The following is a 12,794-nucleotide window of genomic DNA, read 5'->3' as shown; positions in this document are numbered from 1 at the left end:
ATAAGTGAAAAAAAAAAAAATATATATATACAAGTNTATTGCTAAATTATTCATCCCTAGCGAATTTAAAAAATAATAAAAAAAAAAGAAATGGATATACTTTTACTTTGCCAAATCAAACTACAGATTCGACTAATATTTTTTTTTTCTTTTTTAAATATATATTTTTTAGATAATATTTTAATGAACTTTTATTAAATCTCTTCTATGATCGATAACACACACGCGACTACACATACATATTAAATTAAACTAAAATTCACCTCGTAATTCATGGTGTGAAGTTTGGTATCCATTCTTGTCTTATCTCTTTGATAAAAAACACCGGCAAATATTAAGACATTGAGGATTAGGAGCGAACATCCCACAGCTATTGTTACACTCAATGCTGTTGAATAACTAGAATTTTCTGAATAAACAACAACCGATTCTGCATAATCTACGTGGCTTGTTTTATTTGTTAAAGAATCCGATCCTCTTGTTAAAATATCACTTCTGTCATCTTGAGACGTTGCCGAAATGATTTCGGTATTCATGGGATATTTAGACCAAATAGTTGTCATTGAAACTGTCGATGGTGACGTCGCAGGAAAGAATTTTCTCGACATGACATCATAAACATCGTGGTCATCTCCCGTTTGATGATGATAATCAGTTTTACCTAATCTATCCAATTTAGGAAATAAGTGGTTCCAAAATGACAGCCTGTGAGCGTGGTAATGATCTCTCACTTTCGGTTTCATACCTGGTATTTTATTTTTTTAAAAATATACAAAAAAAATTCTTAATAAATATACGATATAAATTAAATTGTATAAGACCATATTTCTTTTATAAGTTCTATAATTCTCAATAGAGACAGTTATGAGGATAAGTAAATTTTCTGAACAAACAAATCGTTTCAAGAATGATGTATTATCTCATAGAGATTCAACTAACACAAACAAACATTGCTGAGAGTATGAAGCAAGGTTAGCTACAAGAAAGAGATTAATGAAAACAAGCTGACAGAATGAGAAATATCAGCATGTATGGAAATAAATTTGATTTCAGTAAATGTAAAATAATCTTAAAGGTTAAAATAACAAGTATTTTAAAGTTATTTTAATAATCGATAATATAATATCCTTAATTGTCGACAAATATTAGAACCGTTAGAGAAACAAGATTACGACTTGTAACTGTAATATTTCTTCCCTCCAAGGCATGCAAAGGTAAAGTGTTTCCTTAGGCAAAATTATACTACTTTTTTTTTATGTTAGTGTGGATTTTACTATTCGTTTCTACTCGAATCGACTGATTTTTCTGAATTTAAGCTTCGCTGCATTACATTATTTGAAACGAATTTTATAAATTAAGTTATAAGTCATTGAATTTTTTGAAAGGAGAAAAGAATTTTTTGAAACTATAACGATAGGAGAAGAAAAAAAAAGAAGAAAGAAACTACCTATTGATCTATGTTCTAAAATATGTTTTACAGAAGTAGTAGAATACTTTAAAGTATAATTTAATATTTCACATTTCATTATGTTTGACGTTAGCAAAATTGACATCTATGTTATTCTGTACTTTATACAGATGTTGGTTTTTATATAAAACAGATGGTAAACTTTGCTTATCATCTGAAAATGTATTGATTTACTGTGGTATGATATATATTTATGTTTAAGCATTTGCTAATGTTATAAGTATACATTCACTCCACTTCCTCTTATGGTTTACACGTTGTTTCTTTACGTACAGAGCAATTAAGAGCTTGGCACGCTGACAGACTAATTAATATTTACATTATATTATAAACATTTTATATATAAATCGGTTGCAGTTTTGAAATTAATGGAAATGACAATAACCAAGAAGAAAATAAACAGTTGAAGTAAATATACCGAAGAATTTATGAGACTAAAAATAGTTTATATGAAGAAATTTCCAGACATGTAAGAAATGATTAACGATATCGAAAAAATCAGTTATTTTTTTTTTAAAGAGTTAAGGTAAAAGTTCGTCCGTAATGTCGGCACTTAAATCATATATGATATAATAAAAAACAAACTATGTTTTGTTGAAAATGTTTCCCTTCCATCATATAAAATTTCATGGCCAGTAGTTGTATTCACTAGGAAGATGGTCACTTCAATAATTCTGTAGAAAACCTGGTTCTGACTGCTTTAGTAATCATAGACTTCGTTGTGTCTCGAGTCGTAAACTTTTCTGATAAAGGAAACTAATCGTGAGAGAACTTTTCGTGAAGAATAGTTACCGAACGATAAGAAGAGTATAGAAAAGCTTGAAGATGTTATCGGCTCGTAGCAAAAGGTAGCAGCAATCTAAACAGAGTTTCGACTTAAACAAGCAACCTTCCAATATTCGAAAATTGTTGAGGAAAAAGCCTTTTTTTTTTTCTTGTAATGATTGCATTCGTGAGTCGATTGTTGTTTTCGTGACAATGCATGCGATTGTCTGGGAACCTACGCCATCTTGTGGAAGTTGCGTCAGGTAATTTTATGATATCTAATTTTGTGGAAATTACGCAGTTTGGAGAATGTGAAACAGCTGCAGATGTCAGCACCACGTTTTTACGCCAGAATGGCGGTTGTCAAGAACACATGATTTGTCTCAGAGAAGGAAAAAGAAAGAAAGACGAAGAAGAAGAAAAAAAATGTATATAATAATAAAAGAGCCGTAAATGTTAAAACAGTAGCGACTGACTGCGTTCTTTGCTACGTGTACCAGGTGTTCTCAACAAAAGATTCGCAGAACAAAGTGCAGATATTCATAAATTTCCCAGGCTAAAACTTCTTAGTAATTACTGTCTTTTAGCTTTTGACCATTTTTAACGAAAAAATCTTCAATGGAAAATCATTTTTAATGAAAGAGAATTATAGTATATCATTTATACACCACAAAAATTATTTTCTAAACTAAAAAATAAGCAAGCAAGCAAACGTAAATATTCTTTTATAATTTACTTACTATTAAGGAAAAGAAAATAAGTAAAATTATCTTAAATGTAATTTATTATTTTTATTCATTAAAAAATTTTTTAAAAGTAAATTAAGTAGTAAAGATTATTATTTATTACTTTTTTTTTCTAAATAAGAATTTACTATAGCGGTTTATTAATTATAATGAATAAATTTTTCAAATCGTGCACTCACACCCTCATTTCCTGATTAGGTTGCCATAGCACTTTGTCTTTTTGAGATAACAGAGGTTGAGCTTCTGGCATTTTTTCCTGTAGAACAGTTTTCTGCAGAATCTCATTCTGTCCTGTACACGTAGTAATCTCACATCCTGGTAGAACTGCAACCGGTGAAGGAGGTGGAACTCTCAATGACTGACCAGTTTTCTGATATGCATGGTATCTTTTATCATGCTCATCAGCCTTTTTCATCTATCATAATACGTACATAATGTATAATATTTCTCGTGTATATTATCTTTTATGTACCAGAAAGAAAGAAAAAGAAAAGTATTAATGAAAGAAATCGGCCATTTTCTAATTTTCTCTACTCTCTGCCGGAAGCAAAGTTCTGTAGATTATTAACAAAACCTTTTATCTTTTACCTACTGGGAAAAATTTCAAAAAGATATTGCTAAATTATTCATCCCTAGCGAATTTAAAAAATAATAAAAAAAAAAGAAATGGATATACTTTTACTTTGCCAAATCAAACTACAGATTCGACTAATATTTTTTTTTTCTTTTTTAAATATATATTTTTTAGATAATATTTTAATGAACTTTTATTAAATCTCTTCTATGATCGATAACACACACGCGACTACACATACATATTAAATTAAACTAAAATTCACCTCGTAATTCATGGTGTGAAGTTTGGTATCCATTCTTGTCTTATCTCTTTGATAAAAAACACCGGCAAATATTAAGACATTGAGGATTAGGAGCGAACATCCCACAGCTATTGTTACACTCAATGCTGTTGAATAACTAGAATTTTCTGAATAAACAACAACCGATTCTGCATAATCTACGTGGCTTGTTTTATTTGTTAAAGAATCCGATCCTCTTGTTAAAATATCACTTCTGTCATCTTGAGACGTTGCCGAAATGATTTCGGTATTCATGGGATATTTAGACCAAATAGTTGTCATTGAAACTGTCGATGGTGACGTCGCAGGAAAGAATTTTCTCGACATGACATCATAAACATCGTGGTCATCTCCCGTTTGATGATGATAATCAGTTTTACCTAATCTATCCAATTTAGGAAATAAGTGGTTCCAAAATGACAGCCTGTGAGCGTGGTAATGATCTCTCACTTTCGGTTTCATACCTGGTATTTTATTTTTTTAAAAATATNTATACATATTTATTTACTTGAAAAGTAAAAAAAGTATATTAATTAAAATATCCAATTTTTCGGTAAATATTTTTGAAATAAATTGGAAATTCAAATTTATACATTATTCATTTTTTATTAGGCAAAAGTAAAAAGGATTTCTTCATGCTTTCACGTATCTTTTCTGCACTTAAGTTTTAATAACATATCTATTAGGAAACTGAGATCATTAGTCTCCGAAAACATTTCTTATATATAATAATAAAAAAAAACTTACCAATTGTTAGATATTTTTGATGTAGTGGCTCATAAGGAGGCCAAGTCGATCGCTCAAGTCTTCCTTTCGCTTTCTGAACTTGAGAACTTTCTGCTTCATTCTGTAGAGAATTTGGATCTCTGACAGATAAAGAATTACTTATTAATATAGAATTCTTTCAATGTTATTTTTCATTCGTAGAATGACATTATTTTAGTAAATTAGGTCATTCTTTTACTAGGTCCTCTCTCTCGTCCAATGTTTGTTTACTTATGTAAAACTTCATGAAAAATTAATTTGATAAATACAAGAATAGAAAAATTAGCATAATTTATTTAAGTAGTTTAACCAAAACCATTGTTCGTTTTGCATAAAGAATACTTCTCTACTGAGAAAAGAATGAATGAAATTAAAAAATATATATAAGAATTCTGTATTTAAAATACTTCACATTTTTAAAATATTATTTTAATAATAAAAATGTAAAATATTTCTACTAAATAAAANTTTAAGCCAAATTAATATATATATATATATATATATATATATATTAATTAATCGAATTTACTTGGCTGGTATATTAATATTTATCTTACATATAAATTTTGTATGGTTGCATTACGGATGCGGTTTATGTTCGAGAATAAATATATTTGAAACTTAAATAAAATTGAAATAAAATGTTTTATTTATAGAAAATATATTTTTATAAATTTATCAAACAGAAAATTTGAAATTGTAATAATGGTATTTACCCAGTTTTGACAAAATTTGTCCAAAACGTCATAACCGCTTCGGCTAAAGAGATTTCAGAACGAGTATAATTGCCAGAAAAATGGGCTAGAGTGCCAACCAAAGGCACACCGAAGACATATGGAAGTTCTTCTCCGTGAATGCATCCGAGTCTTTGGGAAAATTCCCCACTTTCTGTCTGGTATGTAAAGACGTAGAGATAAGACTGAGATCTGACTGTAGAATGAAACATTCCTGCCCTAACAATGGGTGCCACGAATAATGCATCCCCTAAAATATCAGCAGTTGATTCCATCATATTGACTGGATGTTGCGTGGGTCTTGTCCAGTCCGTATATTCACTCACTGTTATGAGAAATATCTCTTGAAGACGTGAAGAATAAAGGGTACGAAGTAAAGATAAAATAAAACTATCCCTTCTATCTCGATCTATGCCCGACTTTTCTTCTTCCGCTGAAAAATCGTGATAGAATTCGGTCCTGGTTATGCCAAAAAGCATATCGTAATGTCCGTAAAGATCAGTGGAGTTATCCATGAGTAAAGATGGAGATGATGGAATAACAATACCGTCTACTGTTGGTCCAAAGACTGGTCCGTGAATAGGGGGCTTAGGTTGAGCTCGAATGATGTCGGAAAGAGGTCGTTGCCTCATACATTCTACCAAAAGAACATTGTTTTTAGTTGGACAAGCTAACCGATTGGCTAAGTGATGAGTGTATGAAATGGCATCATTTGCTATGGCCCAAGAACTCAATGCTGATCCACTCTGTAGAATGGCGCGATTAAAGAGGCCTGAAACAGATAAAATTCCCTTTATTCTACTTTAACTTATTGCACCGGGATATATATTTATTAAATATTTATTCTAACAACCGCATACTTTTATCTATTAAATTTACATTTACTACGATTATTTTTTTCTTTCTTTCTTCGTTTCCTAAAACTGATTACTTTATTAATTATTAACTTATTATTCTATTAATAGAGTATGTCAGTAACTACCGAATTAAATTAATAAATTATGATTCGTTTACGTAATCACTTTCCTCTTCCTTTAGTTTTATTCTTTTATTATTATTATTTTTTCTTCCTCCTCCTCCTCCTCCTCCATGATGACAATCACAGCAGATAATTCATTAACTAATTATCGATTTATTATCAATAAAAATGGCATTATGAGATAAATTCATATCGGCTGTCTTTATAAATCATTTTTATATATTTAGAAACGAAATTAATACTTTCATGTCACATCATGCATCATGAGTGATGCATGAATTGATAATTCATGAATCTGTAAAGAAAGAAGACTTTGAAAAAAACACCCAAGCATGTTCCAGATATAATTATTTATAAGCTGATATAACCAATAACTTGGATTTGTTGGAGAATTTAATATTTTTTTTACGTCAACTTAATTAAAACAACAGTAGCTAATTTATAATTAAAATTATAAAAAAATGATAANTATATATAAAATTTCATAGTAACTATAAAATAGTTTCTTATTTTTATCACATAAACAACGCTAAATCAGGTAATAAATTCTAATTTATGCTTTTATAAGTAAAGATTTAGTATATATAAATGGGTAAACATACTTTAAACTTCAAATTTTATTAATTAATTAATAAAATTTCTGTAGTTTAATAGGCGAAAAACTTTATTATTTATTTTTTTAAATTGAATTAAAAATTTTTCTAAATTCTGGAATTTCTGAAACTATCTTCTTTAAATTTGTTACAAATTACACTTTTTTTTTCTCTCTCTCTCTTTCTTCTCCAGGAGGAAATATTGTAGCTATAAAAGTTTTTTAAATGGCTTTTCTTGCATACGAAACATTTTACTCTGTAATAAATTTTAATTTATGCTTATCTTAGTACCGATTTAGCATATTTAAGTGGTAAACAAATGTTAGACAATTTACAGTGAATTAATTAGTGGAAGTTGTTAGTTGTTGATAGTCTACCTAAACTTTCTAGAATCGAATTTTAGTAGTTTCAAGGTTCTAGAATCGCTGTGGAAATCTATCATCTGACAATTTCTATATTAAATTATTACAAAGTTTAAACTTTAATATTAAATTATACATAATATTTTTTTTTCGATTTTTATCCATTAATACCTTATAATAAATATTAAATATACGTATCCTTAAGAGGAAAATCTATTTAAGTACAGCACAGCTATGTATGTATAGGAATTGGTAATGTTTCTTTTTTTTTTGTTTAAAGAGTATTAAAATTTAATTATTTAAAATACATTTTTGGTTATTTTTCTTTATAAAAATCAAATATTGACAAAATTCTTTTATATCTTTATTGCTGGATCGTTTACATTGTGACTGTTTAATCGATCAAAAACATCTGACAAAATTGATATATGGAAACTATTCAAAAAGTTATAAAAGTAAAATTTTGTTTGTAAAGGGGGGATAAATGTAAAATTAAAATCGAATAAAGTAGTTTAAGTATTGAAAACTTATATTTAATCGTGTAAAAAAGGAGGAGAAGAGAAAAGAAAAAAAAAAGGATATTTACAAAAATCAGAAAATACGTGATGAAACTATTTATCGGAAATTATAAAAATTCAGAACACGAATTTTCTTTAAACAACAAGAGGGGGAAAAAAGTAATAATATTTTCAAAAAAAAAAATAAACAGATATTTTTCATTATTTGTATTTTTCTGATTGATAAAAGGGTAAAAACATTCATTCAATTCGTGTAAAGAACGGGAAAATGTACTGTACATATTTACTAATTACATGGAATGTTTGGAGAAAGAAATTAAAATTTGCTTAATTTATTTATAGATTAAGTCATATTTATATATTTTTTTCTATTTCTTTAAATATATCAAAAAAATATATTAAATTTTTTTTTCTTCACGAGGTATAAAAAAAATAATAAACAAAATTACAAATATTTTAATAAAAATTAAAACTTTCTTTTTAGCTTTATAGTATAAGAAATTCGTTTATCTTCACTGAAAGACTAATTTAATATTAAAGAATTTTTTTTGAGAGAAGAAACTTTATCAGATCGTTCTAATTGTGACTGTGACAAAAAAGAAAAAAATTTTTTTTAAGGTTTATTTATTTTTCTGTTCGAATGTGTAAAAACAATTGTTCGATTTGTGTCAGGAACAGAAAAATTTGTATATTACTAATTAGAAACGAATGTTTGAGGAGGAGGAGTAATTGAAATTTACTTAATTCATTTAAAATAATCAATTGTTATTGGTTTTCACAAATAAAATAAAATTTTAAAAAAATTCTCTTAAAATTTCTATAAAAATTAAAAATTTTTCTTTATACAATTTATAAGCAATGAAGAAATTTTCTGAAAGGAGATAATTTAATATTAAAAAATTATATATATATTTTTTAAAGATGTTAACTTAACTGATCATTTTTTAAAATATATTATTATTTTACTTGTTATTTTGCCAAAAATTTTTAAAATATATTTTTATTATTTTTATACGTATAAAATATTTACTAAATTTGTGCAGAATAGAGGGAAAAAATAACTATGTTTATAATTAAAACGTTTGAGGAATGTAGCTATGAATAATTGTAACTCATATTTTCTAAATTAAAGAATTTTTCACGAAATTTTCAAAGTAAAAATAATGCGAATTTGTATAAAAATTAAGAAAAAAAAATTTTTTTTCTTTCTGAATTATGAACGGAAAGAAATTTTTTAAAATATCATTTTAATATAGAAAAAAAAGGCTTAAAAATGAGCGAAGATTTCCAAACTTTTCGAATTGGCCTATACTATAACTAAATTTAATTCGCTGGCCCCCTTCTTTACTAATACAAAATATGAATAAATTATTATTTATGATAATTATTTTCATTTTTATTATTATTTTAAGTATAATAAAAGGAAATTTGTCCATCGATCCTCCAAAAATCCTTACCACAGATAAATAGATTGACCTCTTGGGGGTTCATGTACGATCAGGTTCCAAAATCTCTGATTTAAGCGTATAATATAGAAAAATTACAATTTTTTTTAAAAGTAATAAATTATAGTTTATATTATAAATTTATTACCGTATTACTTTGAATTTAAAATTGTGTTTCGTCTTAAATTCCAGTTATTCTTTGTCACTCTTTGTAAATCTTTACGAAAGTAAGTAACAAAGAATACCTCGAATTTATAAAAATTTTAAAGTATTTCCTGCTTATTTTATAATTTTTCCTTAATTATACTTTACTTTAAAGTATTTTTTTATTTATTCTTTAATAAATTCTTTTAAACTATATTTACATTTAATTATTATTTAATTTTTTCGCTGTTAAAAACGCATTTTTAAAAGTGCGCTGCGCGTTATACTCGAATTAATATTTAAAATTACTTTAATTCCACTTAAAAATTTAAAGATATTATCTCAGCTCGTATAAAATGTAGAAAAATATGTATAATTAATTAGATATGAATATTTGAAGGGAAGAAATCATAAAATTTACTTAGTTTAGTTAATTTATTAACTGTAAATTTACTTTAATTTTCCAATTAATGATTTTTTTTTTAATTTTAAAAACATAAAAAAATTTAATGTTACAAATACAAATGTTAAGAAATTTTGTTTATTTTCATTAGAAAAAGTAATTGAAAGAATACAATTTTAATAGTAAAAAAAAATAATTTTTTGAAATTTTAAATTTACCTGATCACATTTTATAAATATGTTTTTTTTTTCCTTCTTAAATTTATTTTTTATAATTGTTACTCTGCCAAAATGTTTTTAGATCTCTAACGATAACCTAATGGAGAAAGGAATCATAAATTTTTGCAAAATTATTCTTTCAATCGATTTTCCAAAATCAAAGTTTTAAAAATTGGACAACAAAAATGAGCCATTTTCTTTCAATTGCTTTTCTGATTGTCTATTCTCAATAGAAGATGAGATCAAATAAGGAAAGAAAAAATAAAAAAATAAAAATTTATATATATATAAAGTATATATAGAAAAAATATATATATAAGATTTAGTTTATTCTTAAGAAACCGATTGGTTCATTTTTAGAAATAAATGCAAATTTTTAGGATTTGTAATTTTGTTTTATTTTTGTTAAGATTCATGAAATAACTTTTAGGATTTGATGGAAAATTTTAAGAGTAAAAATTTGTTTCTTCAACTATGAGAGCAGTTTGTATATAAAAGCAGATGTTGTTTTAAAACAGATGGTCTAAGTTAAAATAACAACCTTAACGTTTTACTATGAAAATCAGATCATTAATTAACCGAATGATGACTTTAGAATGCTTGTATTATTATATTTTTTTTAACCTTCCTTTCTTTCTTCTTTCCTTTCTTAAACTTTCAAAAAGTAATGAAATTTTAATTCGATGTAGTAAAGGAAAAATTATCAATTCGCATCTAACGTTTTATTTAAAGAATTTTTATTTAAAATAAATAAACTTTATTATATAATTACGTAAATGCATTAAATATTTCTCTTGTAATTTTGTTTATTTTCTTGAGAAATAATAATAATAAAAAAAATGGAAGAATATATAAAGAAAGAATTAAAAATAAAAAAAGAGCCCGAAATGAAAGATTGGTTTTCTCTTTCTCGATCATTGCATTCTCTTGGGTTACTCTTATGTGGAAACATTCCAAAAATTTCTCACATACAATAGAATAGAGTTTTGGCCAGTTCAAGCGAAAACCTACATACATCCTAGATACATATTCATGAAAAACTCTTGTTTTCTTAATGATTTTAAATTGAATTACTTCAGAGTAAAGAACAGACAAATGCATATACTGCGTAACTTTTTTCCCCCTTAAATTTATTTTTAAACTCTTGGTACGGGCAATGAATTAAATTGTTTCTATTGTTTTAAGGATAACTTTAAACCTTATTTTTAAAGAATTATACACAAGCGTGCTCGTGTGAGTGAAGAATTAGTTGAGAAGAGGAACGAGCTATACCTTAATCACTTATCTTAGTACATTTATTAAGATAAATTCGGTAAAATTAAAAAAAAATAATCTTAAATAAATAGAAAGAAATTTAATTTAGAAAGTGTGGTTATGTTATTAAAAAATGTACCAGAGTTATCTATTTATTTTCATATTTATTTTTTGGATAATGTATACTTGTGTACATTCTTTAATTTCAGATAAGATATAAATATTTGAAGAATATTTTTGCTTAGTTGTATTATTTAAACACGAATTTTTGTACGTCTGTATTCAAATAACATCACTAATAAGGTTTAAGTGCGCTATTAAAATTGTACTTGAGTTACATTTCAAATTTTTTTCTTGTTTATAAGAAAAGTTTAAATTTAGATAACGAAGATACATCTTAAAAACGGTTTTTTTCTTCTATAATTTATTTTACTTTATTTTTAATCTAAAATTTTCTGTTTACTGTTTTATTACGAATAAATTTACAATGTTTTTTTCCCTTTATTTCTAACATTTAAACATTCATAAAGAGCATTTTAGCGATTGTGACATAAGTTTCAACGATAAAAACATAGCACAAGTTCGTGTAATAATCTTATTTCAATTTATATAAATCTTAAAAAGAAATCCTTCCAAAAATGTTTGTCTTTTTAGAAATTATCTTACTTCTGTCAGTTCTAAGTACTGTACATTCTCTTACGCGTATGTTTATGATGTGGATTCAAGTATAGGACTCAGATTCTATCCTTTCAACAGAAGAAAGGAAAAAGAAAAAAAATTTCAACTTTCTATATTTAGAAGAATCTCTCCAAAACTGTATAAGTCTTTACAACACTCCAAATTGGCAAATAAACAAGGCTACTTTTGTAAAAGGGTAGTAGAAAAATAAAAAATAAAAAAAAATAAGATGATGTACTAAAATTAAGAGCATCTGTGTGCTTACCAATCCATTAAATAAAAACATCAAATTTTCTTCTTTACATCCATCCATTTGTTTATTCACACGTATACTAATTTAATCCATGTTTATATACATTTATTTAATAATAAAAAAATATATATTTGATTATATATAAATCCTTATAAATTATGATTCGTTTACGTAATCACTTTCCTCTTCCTTTAGTTTTATTCTTTTATTATTATTATTTTTTCTTCCTCCTCCTCCTCCTCCTCCATGATGACAATCACAGCAGATAATTCATTAACTAATTATCGATTTATTATCAATAAAAATGGCATTATGAGATAAATTCATATCGGCTGTCTTTATAAATCATTTTTATATATTTAGAAACGAAATTAATACTTTCATGTCACATCATGCATCATGAGTGATGCATGAATTGATAATTCATGAATCTGTAAAGAAAGAAGACTTTGAAAAAAACACCCAAGCATGTTCCAGATATAATTATTTATAAGCTGATATAACCAATAACTTGGATTTGTTGGAGAATTTAATATTTTTTTTACGTCAACTTAATTAAAACAACAGTAGCTAATTTATAATTAAAATTATAAAAAAATGATAACATCACCA

The 12,794-nt window shown here is 26.0% G+C and overlaps 1 protein-coding gene across 1 annotated transcript in view; it reads right to left on the bottom strand.

Annotated features, from left to right (window-relative positions):
* Window positions 1-228: 228 nt before the first annotated feature.
* Window positions 229-12,794, bottom strand: part of LOC111632821 (neuroligin-4, Y-linked-like) — a 28,366-nt gene continuing 15,800 nt past the window's right edge. Inside the window, exons 3-8 of the mRNA XM_023377353.1 lie at window positions 5,318-6,136; window positions 4,584-4,702; window positions 3,819-4,300; window positions 3,161-3,394; window positions 1,448-1,493; window positions 229-745 (exon numbers count right to left, since the gene is read on the bottom strand). Coding sequence (XP_023233121.1) covers window positions 243-745; window positions 1,448-1,493; window positions 3,161-3,394; window positions 3,819-4,300; window positions 4,584-4,702; window positions 5,318-6,136 — 2,203 coding nt within the window. The 3' untranslated portion in view covers window positions 229-242. The remainder of the gene's footprint in view (window positions 746-1,447; window positions 1,494-3,160; window positions 3,395-3,818; window positions 4,301-4,583; window positions 4,703-5,317; window positions 6,137-12,794) is intronic.

Source organism: Centruroides sculpturatus, unplaced genomic scaffold, assembly GCF_000671375.1.
Source record: "Centruroides sculpturatus isolate CEXI.00-Female unplaced genomic scaffold, Cexi_2.0 scaffold119, whole genome shotgun sequence".
Lineage (NCBI taxonomy): Eukaryota > Metazoa > Arthropoda > Arachnida > Scorpiones > Buthidae > Centruroides > Centruroides sculpturatus.
The sequence above is the reverse complement of the archived record's forward strand: the minus strand, read 5'-3'. Positions and strand labels throughout refer to the sequence as shown.